General features: G+C 40.6%; 1 protein-coding gene across 1 annotated transcript in view; it reads left to right on the top strand.

Annotated features, from left to right (window-relative positions):
- The window catches only part of atp1a2a (ATPase Na+/K+ transporting subunit alpha 2a), a 112,265-nt gene that overhangs the window by 11,939 nt on the left and 81,059 nt on the right, over positions 1–19,267 (top strand). The window contains exons 5-8 of the mRNA XM_084057115.1: positions 7,648–7,761; positions 9,210–9,344; positions 9,948–10,065; positions 16,941–17,209. Coding sequence (XP_083913241.1) covers positions 7,648–7,761; positions 9,210–9,344; positions 9,948–10,065; positions 16,941–17,209 — 636 coding nt within the window. The remainder of the gene's footprint in view (positions 1–7,647; positions 7,762–9,209; positions 9,345–9,947; positions 10,066–16,940; positions 17,210–19,267) is intronic.

The following is a 19,267-nucleotide window of genomic DNA, read 5'->3' as shown; positions in this document are numbered from 1 at the left end:
ATTTTTACTCAAATCTTTGCTTCTGGGGGGTCCCTGGAACAAGATATTTTGATGGGGGTCCGCGGCCAAATGCATATAATTTTGGGGGTCCTTGACATGAAAAAGATTGAGCACCACTGATATAGAAACATACGTTTTTCACAAAACTGTTGAGATTTAGGAGACATGTAGAAGAATCGGCTTCAGGTCTCAATGGGTTAAAGTAAATGTACTTTGTTACTGTCCAGACCAGAGCTGAACACAATACACAGCACATGCACACAACATTAGATAGTAATTAGACCTGTGTTAATCCCACAAGGGAAATAAAGATAAAGACAATGCAAACGTTGCTATCCATTACATTTTTACATAAAATGGATATGTGCCTTTGGCGCTCTGGCACATAATAATAGTACACAGCTAGACAATAAAACACAACTGATACATAAAATAATTAATTCCCATATTAACAGCAACAATGCATCGAGGGTTGTGGGGGTTGGGTGGAAGGGTTATTATTATTTTTTTATCATGTTCCTATTTTAACCCATTTCAACCGGGAACGCATATCCGTGTCATTTTAAGATTTTCTTTGGCTATTCAAAAATAGCAGATCTACAAGCTCGTAGCGCGGCACCGAGTGCCGCGCTACGAGCTTGTATCTCTGCTATTTTTGAAAAATCTTGAAAATGTGTGCATTTTCAGATGGGGGGGTCCGCGGCCAAATACTGTACATATCTAAGATGTTTTCTAAATCCTAACAGTATGTTTCTATATCTGTGGTGCTCCAACTTTTCCATGTCAAGGACCACCAAAATGATATGTATTTGGCCGCGGACCCCCCCATCTCAAAATGTTTTGTTCCAGGGACAAAGATCAGAGAAGCACAGATCAGAGTAAAAAATGTTTGCTTTAAATTAAACAATCAAGATTTTTCAAAAATAGCAGATCTACAAACAAGTAGATCTGCTATTTTTGAATAGCCAAAGAAATCTATAAAATGACACAGCTGCGTCCCCGGTCTTAAAGGGTTAATATCCACAACAGAGGGCACAAATTGATTCTTGCATCCTTTTAATTCTGTTCAGTCCTTTATTATTCAAATTCTATTGTGGTGACACTGTCCCACATGTGTGAAACACAGGACAGATACAGAATTAAGTGTTGCCACGAGAGAGAGTGCGTGTGTGTGTGTGTGTGTGCGTGCGTGCGTGCGGTACATGAACAATTAGACCAGCCAGGGTGGAACAGGACAGCAGATATCCATACTGTATGTAAGGTACCAGTTATTATTTTACAATGAATATCCTCACTAATCACCAAAATCTTAGACAGCATTAGACCGCTGCATAACATTAAGTCAGCGCACACACACACACACACACACACACACACACACACACACACACACACACACACACACACACACACACACACACACACACACACACACACACACACACACACACACACACACACACACACACGGTCTTTAATCCCCCAGCAAACAATAAGAATCTCTATACTTCAGTAGATAACACTAGATGCTCTAGCGGGCTGATTCAAAGCCTCAAGTGTCTTCACGCAGTATGAGCAGTAATCTACACCCCCAGAAGAAGACTGTTTTGCATATCCCTGCTGTCAGGTGTTAAACATTTACAGTATATACACTTTCATATATTTTCACTTAGATTTATGGATTACAAGATCCCTGACTGATAAGTGATAAGGCAGTGGTTCTCAACATGTTCTGGATCAACCGGGACCCACTTTAAAGTCTCAGAACAAGCGTTCTGCGGCCCAACTGGTGGAAGAAGTACTCACGTATTTTACTTAGGTAAAAGTAGCAATACCACAATATAAAAATACTCTCTTACAAGTAAAAGGCCTGTGTTCAAAATGTTACTTGAGTAAAAGTACAAAAGTACTGGCATCAAAATATACTTAAAGTTTCAAAAGTAAAAGTACTAAAAATGTTTGAAAATAGCCTATGTTCAAAATAGGACTGAAGTGGTTAATGTATATGTTTTATAATATAATAATTTATATCTGCAAAGTAACTAGTAATTCAAGTTTTCAAATAATTGTAGTCGAGTAAAAGTACAATATTTGCCTCTGAGATGTAGTGGAGTAGATGTAAAAGTACTGAAAATGTAAAATACTCCAATAAAGTAAAAATACCTCAAAATTGTACTTAAGTACAGGACTTGAGTAAATGTACTTAGTTACTTTACACCACTGCATGTGACCACTTAACACTGAAAGTATGGATACAGGAATACAGGATCACAGTGAATCAATCAATATTTTAAAATTACTTCAGTATTTTTCCAAAATGCCCAGATCGCTGATCAAGAAAGTACAGAAGTTTTGCTTAACCACTTTCAACATTTTCCCCAAAAATATATAAATAGCAGATCTACAAGCTCATAACGCGTTGCAATGGGTTGCATAATTGTGAGCTTGTAGATCAGCTATTTCCGTCTATTTGGGCGTATGACATAAGTATCCAGGGCTCAAGACGAAGTGGTTTAATTCCTAAAGAGTTGTCATTTGTGGTTTCACCCAAAGGCAGCAGCATAACGTTTAATTCCTTTAATTATAGGCGGTTGGGCTGAAGCTTTGTGAACGAGAACAAGTCTCTTTGAAAGCTTAACCCATTGAGACCTGATGCCAATTCTACATGTCTCCTAAATCTCAACAGTTTTCTGAAAAACGTATGTTTCTATATCAGTGGTGCTCAATCTTTTTCATGTCAAGGACCCCCAAAGTTATATGTATTTGGCCGTGGACCCCCATCAAAATATCTTGTTCCAGGGACCCCCCAGAAGCAACGATTTGAGTTAAAAATGTTCGCTTTAAAAATATATACACTGTATATTCAGAAGATTTGCACACATTTTCACGAATTTTCAAAAATAGCAGATCTACAAGCTCGTAGCGCGGCACTCGGTGCCGCGCTATGAGCTTGTATATCTGCTATTTTTGAATAGCCCAAAGTGTAAAATAATGCTTTTTAGCTCAAATCTAAAAATGACACAGTTCCAGGTCTTAATGGGTTAATAAAATAAAAAAAAACACAGAGCTGAGAGTTTAATCTGTGATGCCGTTAAAAAGAGAGACAAGGCCTGGAGGCTACTGCTACGTTGGACAATGAAACGGATGGCCTGGGACTGTCTGTGACAGCACACAGTGATTGTCTAACCCATTAAGACCGGGAAAGAATCTGTGTCATTTTTTAGATTTATTCGGCTATTAAAAAATAGCAGATCTACAAGCTCATAGCGTGGCACCGAGTGCCGTGCTACGAGCTTGTAGATCTGCAAATCTTTTTTTTTTAAAGCGAACATTTGTAACTCAAATCTTTGCTTCTGGGGATTCTACAAAATGTCTTCTAAACAGTTTTTTGAAAAAACTTATGCTGCTATAATATCAGTGGTATTCAAACTTTTCTCATGTCAAGGACCACCAAAATGATATGTATTTGGCCGTTTACCCCATCTCAAAATATTTAGTTCACTTAAAAATAATGTACATATTCAAAGATTTGCAAAAATGCTCTTAAAGGAGGAGTTCACCCAAAAAATGACTTATTTTCTATCAATTACACACCCCATGAAGCCTTGATTTCATGGATTTATTCTTGTTTTTGTGGTATTCCTAAGACAATAATTTGATGACCGTGTGTATTTCCGGTAGGAGACACAAATAATCCACTTTGTGTCTCCTACCGGATACATTAGCCGGTAGGAGACGGGAATCAAATTATTCGCTTAGGAATGCGACAAAAACAAAAAAATAATCCATGGATTCAAGGCTTCATAGGGTGTGCAATTGATAGAAAATAAGTCATTTTTTGGGTGAACTCCACCTTTAATTTCTTTTTTTAAATAGCAGATCTACAAGCTCATAGCGCGGCACTCGGTGCCGCGCTATGAGCTTGTATATCTGCTATTTTTGAATAGCCAAAGAAATCTTAAAATGACACACACACACACACAGATGCGTTCCCGGTCTTAATGGGCTAAAGATACGGGTGCATTTTCTGCCTCACAACTGCCTTGCCCGGGGGGGCCGGGGGGGGGCTGTGTTGGACATAAAAGATGAAACAAGCACTGCTCCGCTGCTTTACAAAGAGAAAGAGTGTCTTTAACTTACTCTCCTTATTTGTATACCTTTAGAAAATCAATGAGGTTTGGAAAAAACACAAAACAAAACAAAAACCTGTGTCTTTACGAACCGAGTTTGTATCCTTTTTTTCCAATCAACAACCATGGGAAATCCATGGTTGTTGATTGAAAAAAAAAAAGATGCAAACTATGCCAAAAACACGCGTTCCTTTCTTCTCTTTCTTCCACAACAACCCATGTATACAGTGGTGTAAAGTAACTAAGTACATTTACTTTACTGGAGGATATCCAAATTTCTGTACTTTTACTTCTACTCCACTACATCTCAGAGGCAAATATTGTACTTTTACTCCACTACAATTATTTGAAAACTTTAGTTACTTTGCTGATATAAATTATAATATCATAAAACATACATTAACCACTTCAACCATATATACATTTCACCATCTGAAAATAACAGATCTACAAGCTCACAATGCGTCGCATCTGCTATTTTCAAAAGAATTTGAAAACTTGTGAAATGGGACATTCTGCATAATGAGTCCTTTCTAATTTTGTTACTTTACGTACATTTTGATACCAATTCTTTTAGTACTTTTACTCAAATACATTTTGAATTCCGGACTTTCACTAGCCACGGGAGTATTTCTACATTGCAGTATTGATACTTTTACTTAAAGTTAGGGTAAGTGTTTTCCTTTGGTTAAAATAAGTGTTAAATAGCTCTATATTCTGATAGTACTCATTGCTATAGAGTGTTTGTTCAGTAAAAGGAGTCTCCTTGTCTCTCCACCTCTTTATTAAACAGAAAATGCATTTTTGTTTCAGTTTCAGTTTCATTTCCAATTTTATCCAACCAGGACAGAGAACTCAATCAGGATACAGATTAAACAAGTTAAATTGGAAGTGATGACACTAAGAAATGAGCAGACAAAATTGGAAAAGGAACACTATACAAATTAAGCTTAAACATTGGTACTTTCTCCTGATTGGCTGAGATTCTGACACCTACCAGAAAATGTATTTTATGTTTATTAAAGAGCTGGAGAGACAGGGAGACATCTGTTACTGAAAAAACACTCTATAGCAATGATTACTATCAGAATATAGTGTTTTAACCTTTTAACAAAATACTTTTTGTTTTAACCAAAAAATATCACTTACCCTACCTTTACTTTTCCCACCACCGCGTGTGTATTTGAGGCGACAGAAAGTTTACGACGAGTGCAAATGTTTTTGCTAAAGGTGTTGTAGCTATAAGGTTTGAGGGCTGATGAAAATAGTCACTTCAGGCGAAGTGGAATGAAAACCAACCACCACCGAAAATTAGAGTTGGCCGCTTCTCACGGCTGCTTCCACAAGAAAGCGTCGAAACCTTGAAGTTGTTCTACAACTAACTCACAGTCAGTGTGGACATAACGAGTCTCTCAGTCACCGCACAGATCAGACGCTCGGTGCTCGGGTTTTTATCTAGGTTTTATATAAACTGCATATATTTGGGAGACATCTGTTAACCCATTAAGACCGGGAAACGCATCTGTCTGTGTCACTTTTAGATTTATTTGGGCTATTCAAAAATTGCAGATCTACAAGCTCATAGCGCGGCACGAGTGCCGCGCTATGAGCTTGTAGATCTGCTATTTTTGAAAAATTTCTTTGAAAATGTGTTCAAATCTTTGAATATATATATCTTTTTTTAAAGCGAATATTTGTAACTCAAATCTTTGCCTCTGGGGGGATTCTACAAATGTCTTAGGACCACCCAAAATGATATGTATTTGGCCGCGGACCCCCCATCTCAAAATATGTTGTTCCAGGGACCCCCCCAGAAGCAAATATTTCAGTTATGAATGTTCGCTTTAAAAAAAAAGTATTCAAACATTTGCACAAATGTTCACGATAAAAAAAAAAAAGCAGATCTACAAGCTCATAGCTGATCATATGAGCTTGTAGATCTGCTATTTTTGAATAGCCCAAATAAATCTTAAAATGACACACAGATGATGCGTTTCCCGGTCTTAACGGGTTAACCTTGAAGAAACACCCTGATGCAGTCGACACAGCAGAAACATGTGAACTCTGCTTGGTATAATGTTGTGTTTCCTTTTGGAAATCGGCAATCGTTCCCTCCCAAGGTTTTCTCCCTTTAAACTTTTCCTTTGTATCCCACTACTGAGGTTTTTGGCTGCTGGTTTAAAACAGGGTTGCTAATCCCCTCTGCTGCTCTACGAAAAAAAACCTGCTTACATGTGAGTTTTATAACCCGAATCAATGGTGACATTGATCTATTCTAAAGCCCAACCCATGCCAGATTTCTTTTGGGGGGGGGGGGGGGGGGGTCCGGGGGCTGTCTGTCAATCAGAGGGTTGGCAGTTCGAACCCCCACCCCAGACCACCCGGTTTATGGCGTAGAAGTGTCCCTGAGCAAGACACTTAACCTCTTACTGCTGTGTATACAATGTGTGTGTGTGTGTGTGTGTGTGTGTGTGTGTGTGTGTGTGTGTGTGTGTGTGTGTGTGTGTGTGTGTGTGTGTGTGTGTGTGTGTGTGTGTGTGTGTGTGTGTGTGTGTGTGTGTGTGTGTGTGTGTGTGTGTGTGTGTGTGTGTGTGTATATTACATACAGTCCAGGCAAACTAGCTCATTTTGTAGCTCAAAATATAAGTCATTGTAACAGATTATTTTTCTACATACATCATTTCTATGAGGTGTCCAGAACAACATACTAAAAGTTCTAACAAATCCTAGTTGCGGAAATATGTTTAATTGACATTGACTCACCATCATTTTCTATGGCTTTTCTATGGCTTTTACTTTATCTTGGATTGATGCCGTATTAAACATACTTCCGCAACTTTGATTTCTTAGGACTTTTAGTATGTTGTTCTGGACACCTCATTGAAATGATGTATGGTGAAAAAAAATCTGTTACAATTACTGTGATGTGAAATGCTGCTAGAATATCTGGTAATAACACCATGTAGTTCTGTTATATTGGTTCAAAATATTTTTTTGATATTTTATCTGAATTGCTCACCTCAAAATGTAATTGGAAGTACATTTAAATCTCAGACGGATGAAAATTGGACTCACCATAATTTTATGTCTTTTTGACAATAATTGTCGGGCAAGATATTTCCGCAACTATAGGAAAACAATCTGTTACCATCATTTTATGACTTTTTGACAATAATTGGCGGCCATTTTGGAATGATACCAATTAAACATTTTAGGACTTTTAGTATGTTGTTCTGGTGACTTCATAGAAGTGGTCTGTGAATAAAATAATTCAGTTTTACTTTACTTTGATGTGAAACGCTAGTTTGCCTGGACTAATAGCTGTGTTCAGAAAATAATTCAAACAATCTACAAGCTCTACAGAGCTTTACGAACTTGTAGATTGGATATATTCAGCGAAATGACTTCGTCGAACATTCTTCGTCACGGTTTTAGTCGAAGAAATCAACAACGCTGCTACATTCACATTGATCCCTTTGATTGCCACAATGCCACCTCCTTCCTCCCTCCATTGCAGCTGTACCTGGGAGTGGTGCTGGCGGCGGTGGTGATCATCACAGGCTGTTTCTCCTACTACCAGGAGGCCAAGAGCTCTCGCATCATGGACTCCTTCAAGAACATGGTGCCGCAGGTGAGTCTGGTTCAGTGGTGCATGGGTGAGCAGGAGGAGGAGAGAGAGAGAGAGAGAGCAGCAAGAGAGAGCTTTTCTAACCCATTAAGACCGAGAACGCATCTGTGTCACTTTAGACTTATTTGGCTATATTCAAAAATAGCAGATATACAAGCTCGTAGCGCGGCACCGAGTGCCGCGCTACGAGCTTGTAGATCTGCTATTTTTTTTTTTTTTTTTTTTTTTTAATGTGTGCAAATCTTTGAATATATATATTTTTTAAACATTTTTTTAACTCAAATCTTTGCTTTTGGGTGATTCTACAAATGTCTTCTAAATCCTAACAGTTTTTTTGAAAAAACGTATGTTGTTGTAATATCAGTGGTTCTCAAACTTTTAACATGTCAAGGACAACCGAAAATGATATGTATTTGGCCGCGGACCCCCATCTCAAAATATGATGTTCCAGGGACCCCCCAGAAGCAAAAAAATCAGTTACAAATGTTCGCTTTCAAAAATGTATTATTCAAAGATTTGCACAAAATGTTCACAATTTTTCATTTTGAATAGCGGAAGAAATCTGTAAAATGACGCACAGATGCGTTCCCGGTCTTAATGGGCTAATCGATATGGCCCCGTTGCGTCCCTCAAGTAGAGCTTTATACACACACACACACACACTGACTCGGATGGGGAGAAAAACTATTTAGCTTGCACAGCAGGGACGGGAGAATAAATGTTTGAGTGAGAAACCGCAGGACTGTGAGTGTTGTTTGCATTAAAACTCCACTCTCCCCTCCCTGTCTTATCCCATTTAGCTCTTCCATTGCCTAATTCTTTAATCTATCTGGGCCTTCTCTCTCTCTCTCTCTCGCCCTATCTCTCTCTATCTCTCTCCCCCCTATTTGGCTTCTTTCCTGTCTTTCTCACAACCTGTCTTTCCTCTCTCCTCTCTGCTTCTTTCCCTCTCATCTTCTATCCTCCCCTCTGGCTCTTTGCTTCTCTTCCTCTGCCTCTCTCTCTCTCTCTCTCTCTCTCTCTCTCTCTCTCTGCCTCTCTCTCTCTCTCTCTCTCTGCCTCTCTCTCTTTCTCTCTCTCTCTCTCTATCTGTGCCTCTCTCTCTCTGCCTCTCTCTCTCTCTCTCTCTCTCTCTCTCTGTGCCTCTCTCTCTCTCTCTCTCTCTCTCTCTCTCTCTCTCTCTCTCTCTCTCTCTCTCTCTCTCTCTCTCTCTGTGCCTCTCTCTCTCTCTCTCTCCCCCTCTCGTCCTCTGTTCTGCTCCATCTGCTCAAATCCCTCTTTTATCCCCTGCGCCTGCTCTCTTCCCTCCCTCCCCTCTCTCTCTCCCTCCCTGACTTCCTCTTTACCCCTCCCCGTGCCTCTTCTGCTTCCACTTCCTCTTCCGTTTCGCTTCCGCTTCCGCTTCCGCTTCCGCTTCTTCCTCTTCCTCTTCCTCCTCCTCTCCCTCACAGCAAGCGTTGGTGATCCGTGATGGGGAGAAGGTTCAGATCAATGCAGAGTTTGTGGTTCAGGGAGACCTGGTGGAGATCAAAGGGGGGGACCGCATCCCCGCTGACCTCAGAGTGGTCTCTGCTGCCGGCTGTAAGGTACGGGGGGGGTCCTCACGATGCTCTCACATGAGGGTCTCAGTTGGATTGGAGCGGTTGACTTTTTTCATCACTTTTTCCTTTGATGTGTGTGTGTGTGTGTGTGTGTGTGTGTGTGTGTGTGTGTGTGTGTGTGTGTGTGTGTGTGTGTGTGTGTGTGTGTGTGTGTGTGTTTATTTCTTGCTTTAATGTTTCCTTCAGTTTTTCCTGTGGTGATGTACTGCCACAGCACTTTCTCAGTTTCAGCTACTGAGTCCAGCTGTCTCTCTCTCTCTCTCTCTCTCTCTCTCTCTCTCTCTCTCTCTCTGTCTCTCTCTCTCTTTCTCTTTCTCTCTGTAAATCAAACTAAATCTCTCTCTCTGTGTGTGGTGTGTTTGTAAATCAAACTAAATCTCTCTCTCACACTCTCTCTGTAAATCAAACTAAATATGTCTCTCTCTCTCTCTCTCTCTCTCTCTCTCTCTCCCTATCTCTCTCTCTCCCTCTCTCTCTCTCTCTCTCTCTCTCTCTCTCTCTCTCTCTCTCTCTCTCTCTCTCTCTCTCTCTCTCTCCTCTCTCTCTCTCTCTCTCTCTCTCTCTCTCTCTCTCTCTCTCTACACACAGGTGGACAACTCCTCCCTGACGGGCGAGTCGGAGCCTCAGACTCGTTCGCCGGATTTCACCCACGACAACCCTCTGGAGACCAGGAACATCTGCTTCTTCTCCACCAACTGTGTGGAGGGTCAGTAAGGCCACATCTGGCCCCATCACATCACTGGGGGAACTTTTTCTGTTCCCCTGCTGTCGCTGTTTTGTCCGTCTGTCCATCTGTGTGTGTCACTTAACCTATTAAGAGCGGGAAAGTATCTATGTCACTTTAGATTTCTTTGGCTATTCAAAATAGCAGATCTACAAGCTCATAGACGAGCTTGTAGATCCGCTATTTTTGAAAAACCGTGGAAACTTTGTGCAAATCTTTGAACATATGTTTTAAAACATTTGTGTTTTAACTCTGCTTCTGGGGGTCCCTGGAACAACATATTTTGAGATGGGGGTCCATGGCCAAATACATATAATTTGGGGGGGTCCTTGACATGGAAAAGTTTGAGAATCACCGCTCATATCTCATAGCAACATACGTTTTTTCAGAAAACTGTTACGATTTAGAAGACATTTGTTGAATTCCAAAGAAGCAAAGATTTTAGTTATAAAAGTTTGCTTTAAAAAAATATATATATTCAAAGATTTACACTCATTTTCACGATTTTTCAAAAAATAGCAGATCTACAAGCTCATAGCGCGGCACTCGGTGCCGCGCTATGAGCTTGTATATCTGCTATTTTTGAATAGCCAAATAAATCAAAAAATGACACAGATGTGTTCCCGGTCTGAATGGGTTAATGTGTGGCCTCTCTGCGTCCTCCTGCCTGACCTTCAAACCACCTGTGTGTGTCTGTCATGTCCACTTAATACTCATCTGTGTATATCTGGCCGTTTCCCCGACACCGAAAGCACCTAGGCTAGTTAGAATGCAACTTACACAGTCCATTCCCATGGCCTGGAGGGATGACCGCTCTGCGATTGGCTAGTTCGTCGTTAGCCCGACTATCAGTTGGTGGAAAAAGTACTGAAATGTTTTACTTAAGTAAAAAGTATCAATACTGCAATGTAGAAGTATACTCTGTTACAAGTAAATGTCCTGTGTTCAAACTGTTACTTGAGTATAAGTACAAAAGTATCGGCATCAAAATATACTTAAAGTACCAAAAGCAAAGGTATTAAAATGTTTGAAAATAGCAGATCTACAAGCTCAGTGTCCCGATGCGACGCGTTGTGAGCTTGTAGATTGGCTATTTTCAAATAGTCTATGTATAAAATGGGGCGAAAGTGGTATGTTTTATAATGTATTACTTTATATCTGCAAAGTAAGTAGTAACAGAGGCGTCGCTAGGTCTCTACTAGGCTGGGGGCTTAGCCCACAAGGCAACGGCCACATGCACGCGCGCGCAACGCGCGTGCATGTGGCCCCCCCTGCGATTTTTTTCGCGGATTTCGGCGGATTCGGGTACTTTTCCCCCCGTTTTTTGTTACTTTATTTTGGTGTTAGGGTTGGTTAGGTTAGGGTTATAGATATATAATTAAAAACCAAAAAATACAACAAAATAAAACTTTTTTTTATTTATTTTTTTATTTTTTATTGGTGGCTTTGGATAAAACATTGGTGGCTATAGCCACCGAAGCCCCCACCTAACGACGCCACTGAGTAGTAACTCGTTTTCTGACTGCCTGTTACTGAACAAATACTTTAGAGCAATGATTCCTATCAGAATATAGTGCTTTAACCTTTTAACAAAAAAAACTTTTGTTTAAACCCAAAAATATCACGTACCCTACCTTTAGTCAGTTATTATTCTAAATATCAGTTTCAATATACAGTATTTTATTTTTGTTAATTGCCCAAACCCTATCCTGGAGGCATGCTTATCCATGTATGCTCATCCTAGTTAAGTCTCCACAGAGATCCAAGTTCAGCTTTTTGGTATTCAGACAACGTTATAATCACATCACACAAGTTTGCATGTGTAAAAAGAGTGGGCGAAAGTCTTTCTCGTCTACAAGCAATCATTTTTTCAACAGTTTCCAGGAAAGAGTGGTAAGGGTACGGCCCCACCGCACTTTCATTTCACCTCTGGGGCGGAATCTGACAATGCTTTGTCAATGCAAATGCGTGGATTCTTGGGAAAAAAATCGCATTTTTTCATAGTCTTGTGCATTCTTTCCAAGAATCCAGGCATTTGCATTGACAAAGCATTGGCAGATTCCGCCCCAGAGGTAAAATAAAAGTGCGGTGAGACCGTGCCCTAAGGGTAAAGAATAAGAGAAGCAAGAAACAAGGAAAACAAAGTCAGAAAACAAGCAGGCGCAATGTCAAATAATATTACACAATGTCACACTAGAGGAACATTTGCAGCAGATATAAATAGCAGCAGATATAGAATCACAGTTTATTGTGCACAATAAAATGAGGCAGAAATGCTTCTTGTTCAAGTGGAAAAAACATTTGCAAGAGATATAAAACCACAGTCTATTGTGCAAGAAGGCAATTAAACGAGGCTTCTTGTTCAAGCAGAGAAACATGCAGCAGATACAGATTCACACATGTGAACAGTGGTGGGAAAAGTACTTTTTTTTTTTACTTAAGTAAAAGTATCAATACTGCAATGTAGAAAGTAAAAGTCCGGAATTAAAAATTTACTCGAGTAAAAGTACAAAGGTATTGGTATCAAAATGTACTAAAGTACCAAAAGTAAAAGTACTAAAATGTTTGAAAATAGCAGATCTACAAGCTCACAACGCGTAGATCGGCTATTTTCACAATAGCCTAGATATAAAATAGGGCTGAAGTGGTTAATATATGTATTATAATATAATCATTTATATTTGCATAGTAACTAGTACCTAAAGTTTTCAAATAACTGTAATCGAGTAAAAGTACAATATTTGCCTCTGAGATGCAGTGGAGTAGAAGTAAAAGTAAACCACCGAAAATTGGAAATACTCCAGTAAAGTAAAACAATACCTCAAAATTGTATTTAAGTGCAGTACTTGAGTAAATGTACTTAGTTACTTTCCACCACTGTATATACATATTAAAAAATACTTCTATAATTCCCTGTAGCTCATAACTCCCACGGGGGCACAGAGAGAGCGTGGGGGGGTCAGCAGCTTTTCTTTCCACCGAGCCGGCTGCTGCTGCTGCTGCTGCTGTCGGTTTGAACCGAGAGCCTTCTGATCTGCAGTCTAGCTGTTACTGTATATTAACCCTTTAAGACCGGGAACAACGCATACTGTGTCATTTTAGATTTGAGCTATATAACCATTATTTTACACTTTGGGCTATTCAAAAATAGCAGATCTACAAGCTCATAGCGCGGCACCGAGTGCCGCGCTACGAGCTTGTAGATCTGCTATTTTTGAAAATGTGTGCAAATCTTTGAATATAATATTTTTAAAGCGAACATTTGTAACTGTGAAATTTCTCAACAAATGTCTTAATTTTTCTGAAAAACTATATTGTTGCTAAATCTTTTTCCATGTTAAAATGATATGTATTTGGCTGTGGACCCCCATCTCAGAATATGTTGTTCCAGGGACCCCCCAGAAGCAAAAATTTGAGTTAAAAATGTAAAAAAAATAAATATATATATATATATATATATATGTATATATATATTCAAAGATTTGCAAAAATGTTCACGATTAAAAACAAATTGCAGATCTACAAGCTCATAGCGCGGCACTCGATGCCTGTGAGCTTGTAGATCTGCTATTTTTGAATAGCCAAAAGTATAAAATAGTGGTTAAAGTGGTTACAACAGATGTGTTCCGGGTCTTAATGGGTTAAATGTGATATTTCAGTCATTTGGTAGCTCTTCACCCAGAGCTAGCTTATAATGAGTCCCTCTGTGGGCAACCATTCCTCTGCACATCTTCAACACATGGTTCAGAGCGGGGTTCACGGTGACTGTTCAACAAATTAACCCGCTAAGACCCGGAAAGCCTTTGTGTCATTTTTTAAGATTTTAGCCATATAAATATAGCACATTGGGTTGGCTATGCAAAAATAGCAGATCTACGAGCTCATAGCGCGGCACCGAGTGCCGCGCTATGAGCTCGTAGATCTGCTATTTTTTGAAAAATAAATGTGAAAATGTGTGTAAAACGCATCTGTGTCATTTTAAAGATTTCTTTGGCCATTCAAAAATAGCAGATATAAAAGCTCATTGCGCGGCACGAAGTGACACGCTATGAGCTTGTATATCTGCTATTTTTGAAAAATTATGAAAATGTTTGCACATTCTTTAACATATTTATATTTTAAAGCGAGCATTTTTAACTCAAATCTTTGCTTCTGGGGGGTCCCTGGAACAACAGTATTTTGAGATGGGGTTGGCGGCCCAAATCCAATATAATGTTTAGGGGGTCCTTGACATGAAACCGTTTGAGCAGCACTAAATATACTGTAGCAACATACATTTTTTTTCTCCAGAAAACTGTTAGGATTTAGAACAGACATTTTTAGAATGGGTCTTAATGGGTTAACCACCAAGCACTGATCCCAGGACCTTTTTGTCAATATGTGTACCAGGCGTTTCATGGGGAAAAAGGTCATCCCCAAAATATATTCATTCAAAGGCCCCGGCAGGAGAATCCCTTTGAAGTGGAGCCATCATTACCGTTATGTTACAGATGATGTTTAGCCCAGGAATACACAGAGGTGACGATGAACGCTGCTGGTTCTCAACATCGGGTTCCGGGGACCGCCGGCGGGTCCAACTTACAGTATGCCCTTATGCGGGTCTGTAACTCTGAGAGGGTACAATAGGCTCTATGCACAGCAGCCATATTGGAAAGAAATTGGGCCTCTTCTTACTTCCTTCACAGGTGTTACCAAAGATACTAATGAAGGCTCTGTTCCATTCTGGTCAGGGTACTGATATCGTGCATGTTGGCTCACTAGAAACACTCCATTTTGGTTTCATTTTGGTTCCCCTTATGGTGGGTGTGTAACTCTGAGAGTGTACAAATGGAACCAAATGGACCCGTAAGGGTCCATTTGGTTCCATTTGTACACTCTCAGAGTTATGGGCGTCCTTGAAAATAAGACAACCACTGTGCCACACTAAATGGAACAGAGCCTTAATTAGTATTAGTGGTAACACCTGTGAAGGAAGTAAGGAAGGGGCCCAATTCATTCCCAATATGGCGTCTGTGCATAGAGCCTATTGGAACCATTATTTTCCACTCTCAGAGTTAAATGAATCGTGAGGAATTAACCGTGTGGATATACCGTAGCAGACTGTATCGAACGGGGGTCTGTGGTATAGTCCCAATAGTCGTGTGGTTAAGCTTAAGGCGTATACCCAGGGGTGCACATAATAACTGGTGCGCAAGTGTGCATGCGTCGTCAAAATGCACGCTGCGCGGCACATCTAATGAAGGGATGGCGCTCTCGCGTACCAACAGCTGGGACCGCTGGAACAGGAATTTACTTCGGGAAGCCGTTCTCACGCATTCACGGTGAAGCACACGTCCGTCCGCCCCATACACACACCCATGGGGAGGAGGCGGGGGGGGAGGGGACGCATGCTGCACATGAGTTCGTGTGGCCTCGAATCCATCCTGCGAGACGTGTCGCGGCAACATTTATCTATTTTTTATTTGGTGAGGACCAAGTAACATATCCAGGTGCTCCCCTGAGAACTAGACCAAAAAAAGTTATGTGCACCTCTGCGTATACCAGTGCTTCTCAAACTTTTTCATGTCAGGGACCCCCACATTGACACTTATTAGCCCACGGACCCCCATTTGAAAAGATACGCCAGGGACGGACCCCCATAAGAGAAGATTTGTATGGCTCTAGCAGTGATTCTCAACCATTTTAATTTCAAGGACCCCCAGTTTGACATGCATTAGGGCTACGGACCCCCATTTAATGGCATTTCTATCTCTGGGACCCCAATTGATATTGTAAAATCAATGTTAATTTAACTCTGAGAGTGTACAAATGGAACCAAATGGACCCTTACGGGTCCATTTGGTTCCATTTGTACACTCTCAGAGTTACAGACCCATAAGGGTCCATTTGGTGCCTAATCTATCATCTAGCTGGGGACCCCCTGGAACTCCCTCAAGGACCCCTGGGGGTCCCCGGACCCCACTTTGAGAACTAATGGCGTATACCACACTATAGGCTCTGATGCTTGACAAGCAAGTCCCGGGTTCAAAACCCAAGCCTGGCAGCCTTTCCTGCATGTCACTCCCATGCACACACTCTCTCCCCCCCCCTTGTTTCCTTCACTGTGGAGTACTAATAAAGGTTAAAAAAGCTTAGCATTTCCCTTTGCCCTGGTTTGTTCTGGTTCTTGTCAGATCGTTCATGTACCTGATTGTACGTGGAAAGAAGCTTTTTTTGCAGTCTATTGCTGCTAGTAGCTTTGAGACTGCGTGGGCGTTTTCCATGCGGCAACGTCTCAAACAGTCTGTGGTTGGGATGGTTTCGATCCTTGAGTATATGTACTTAGTTACTTAACCCATTTGGACCTGGAACGCACCTGTGTCACTTTAGATTTCTTTGGCTATTCAAAAATAGCAGATATACAAGCTATACGAGCTTGTATATCTGCTATTTTTGAAAAATCGTGAAAATTATCTTTTTAATATTTTTTACCGAAACATTGCTTATTTATGGAATTTTGGCTCTGAGTGCCACAGCTAAAAAAAAGTGCTTAGGAGCGGAGATACAGCCTTTTTAAGTTAGAAGTTAAACAAAGAGTGAATGGAGCAGCAAATCTTCAAATCATCATATCTTGGGTTCTGAACATGTTTTTCAAAAAAAAAAAAAAGGAAAAAAAACATTTTTTTTAAACGTATTTTTTTCCATGACGTATTTGACGTCATGTGGCGCACGGGGCATCAGGCCACGTGACGTCTTTGACATTCATGTGGCACTGGATGAGTTAATGGGTTAACACCACTGAGAATCACCGATGTAGAATAACTCCCCGTCCCCCCTGTCCCATCCCATCCTCTGGTTCTTCCCACCCCCATGTGCAGGCACGGCCTTCGGCGTGGTGATCAGCACGGGCGACCGCACGGTGATGGGCCGCATCGCCGGGCTGGCCTCGGGCCTGGAGGTGGGCCAGACGCCCATCAACATGGAGATCGAGCACTTCATCGCCATCATCACGGGCGTGGCCGTGTTCCTGGGCGTCAGCTTCTTCGTCCTGGCGCTCATCCTGGGCTACGGCTGGCTGGAGGCCGTCATCTTCCTCATCGGCATCATCGTGGCCAACGTGCCCGAGGGCCTGCTGGCCACCGTCACGGTAAGGAGCTAGCAGCGCTGTGTGTGTAGGGCATTGGTTCTCAAAGTGGGGTCCGGGGACCCCCAGGGGTCCTTGAGGGAGTTCCAGGGGGTCCCCAGCTAAATGATGGATAGGAACCAAATGGACCCTTATGGGTCTGTAACTCTGAGAGTGTACAAATGGAACCAAATGGACCCTAACGGGTCCATTTGGTTCCATTTGTACACTCTCAGAGTTAAATTGACATAGATTTTACAATATAAATTGCGGTCCAAGTGGTAGAAATGCCATTAAATGGACGTCTGTAGTCCTAATGCATGTCAAACTGGGGGTCCTTGAAATTAAAATGGTTGAGAATCACTGCTAGAGCCGTAAAAAATCATCTCTTATGGGGGGTCCCTGGCATATCTTTTGAAATGGGGGTCTGCGGGCTAATAAGTGTCAATTTGGGGGTCCTTGGCATGAAAAAGTTTGAGAACCACTGGTATAGGGGGAAGTTTTTAAACCCGTTAAAAACGGCGGGAACGCAGCCGTGTAACCACTTTAACCATTATTTTATACTTTGGGCTATTCAAAAATAGCAGTTCTACACAAGCTCATAGCACGGCACAGAGTGTGCCGAGTGCACAGTGGCATCTTTGTAACCACTTTAGCCGTTATTTTATACTTTGGCTATTCAAAAATATAGCAGATATGCAAGCTTATAGCTCGGTTATGAGCTTGTAGATCTGCATTTTTTTTTAATCGTGAAAATTTGTGCAGATCTTTGAATATATTATACATATATATATATATATTTTTTTTTAAAGCAATCTTTGCTTTTTGGGGGTCCCTGGAACCACATATTTTGAGATGGGGGTCCGCGGCCAAATACCTTTTGGGTGGTCCTTGACATGAAAAAGTTTGAGAACCACTGATTATAGCAACATATGTTTTTTTCAGTTTTTTTCAGGATTCAGAAGACATTTGTAGAATCCCCCCAGAAGCAAAGATACAAATGTTTGCTTTAAAAAACATATATTTAAAGATTTTCACAATTTTTCATAATATAAAAAGAAAATCGCAGAAGTGACGCGCTGTGAGCTTGTATATCTGCTATTTTTGAGAACCACTATTCTAAATCCTATGAGTTTTCTGAAAAACCCATGTTGCTACATATTATACAGTATATATATAGCTAACATCTAAAACGACACAGATGCTTTCCCGGTTTTAATAGTTTAGAAAAAAAAGTGTGTGTTTGGAATCTGTGTGAGACGGGGAAAAGATGGGGAGAGAAACACACCCCTGAGGGGGCAAAACATGTCCTTATTACCTCTGCCAAGGAGGTCATCTTTTCACCCCAGTCTTTCTGTCTGTCTGTCTGTTAGCTGCCAGGATATCTTGAGCAGCAGTGGTGTAAAGTAACTAAGTACATTTACTTACGTACTGTACTTAAGTACACTTTTGAGGATTTTTTACTTTACTGGAGTATTTCCCATTTTCAATACTTTTACCTATACTCCACTACATCTCAGAGGCAAATATTGTACTTTTACGCCACTACAATTATTTGACAGCTTTAGTTACTAATTACTTTGCAGATTATTATCACAAAACATACATTAAGCACTTCAGCCCTATATATATTTCTGCCATTTGAAAATAGCCGATCTACAAGCTCACAATGCGTCGCGATGCGACGCATTGTGAGCTTGTAGATCGGCTATTTTCAAAAGATTTTTTATACATTTAATTTCTGAACTTGTGAAATGGGATATTCTGCACAGTGATGAGTACTTTTACTTTTGGTACTTTAAGTACATTTTGATACCAGCAGTACTTTTGTACTTTTACTGAAGTCAATTTGGAATACCTTACTCTTACTTGTAACAGAGTATTTCTACACTGCAGTATTGATACTTTTACCTAAGTAAAAGATGTGAGTACTTTTTCCACCACTGTTGAGTAGTTTTGTGCAAAATGGATTTGCACAAAACGTTTGTCCTGGCCCAAGAAGGACAAACTGACTTTTCATTAACTTATGGGGCGTGTTCAGTCACACAAATGCATATAACCTTTTTAACAGTTTAACATAAC

Source organism: Gymnoscopelus microlampas (assembly GCF_963454915.1).
Source record: "Gymnoscopelus microlampas genome assembly, chromosome: 5".
Classification (NCBI taxonomy): Eukaryota; Metazoa; Chordata; class Actinopteri; order Myctophiformes; family Myctophidae; genus Gymnoscopelus; species Gymnoscopelus microlampas.
Note: the sequence above shows the minus strand (reverse complement) of the source record. Positions and strands in the feature narration are given on the sequence as shown.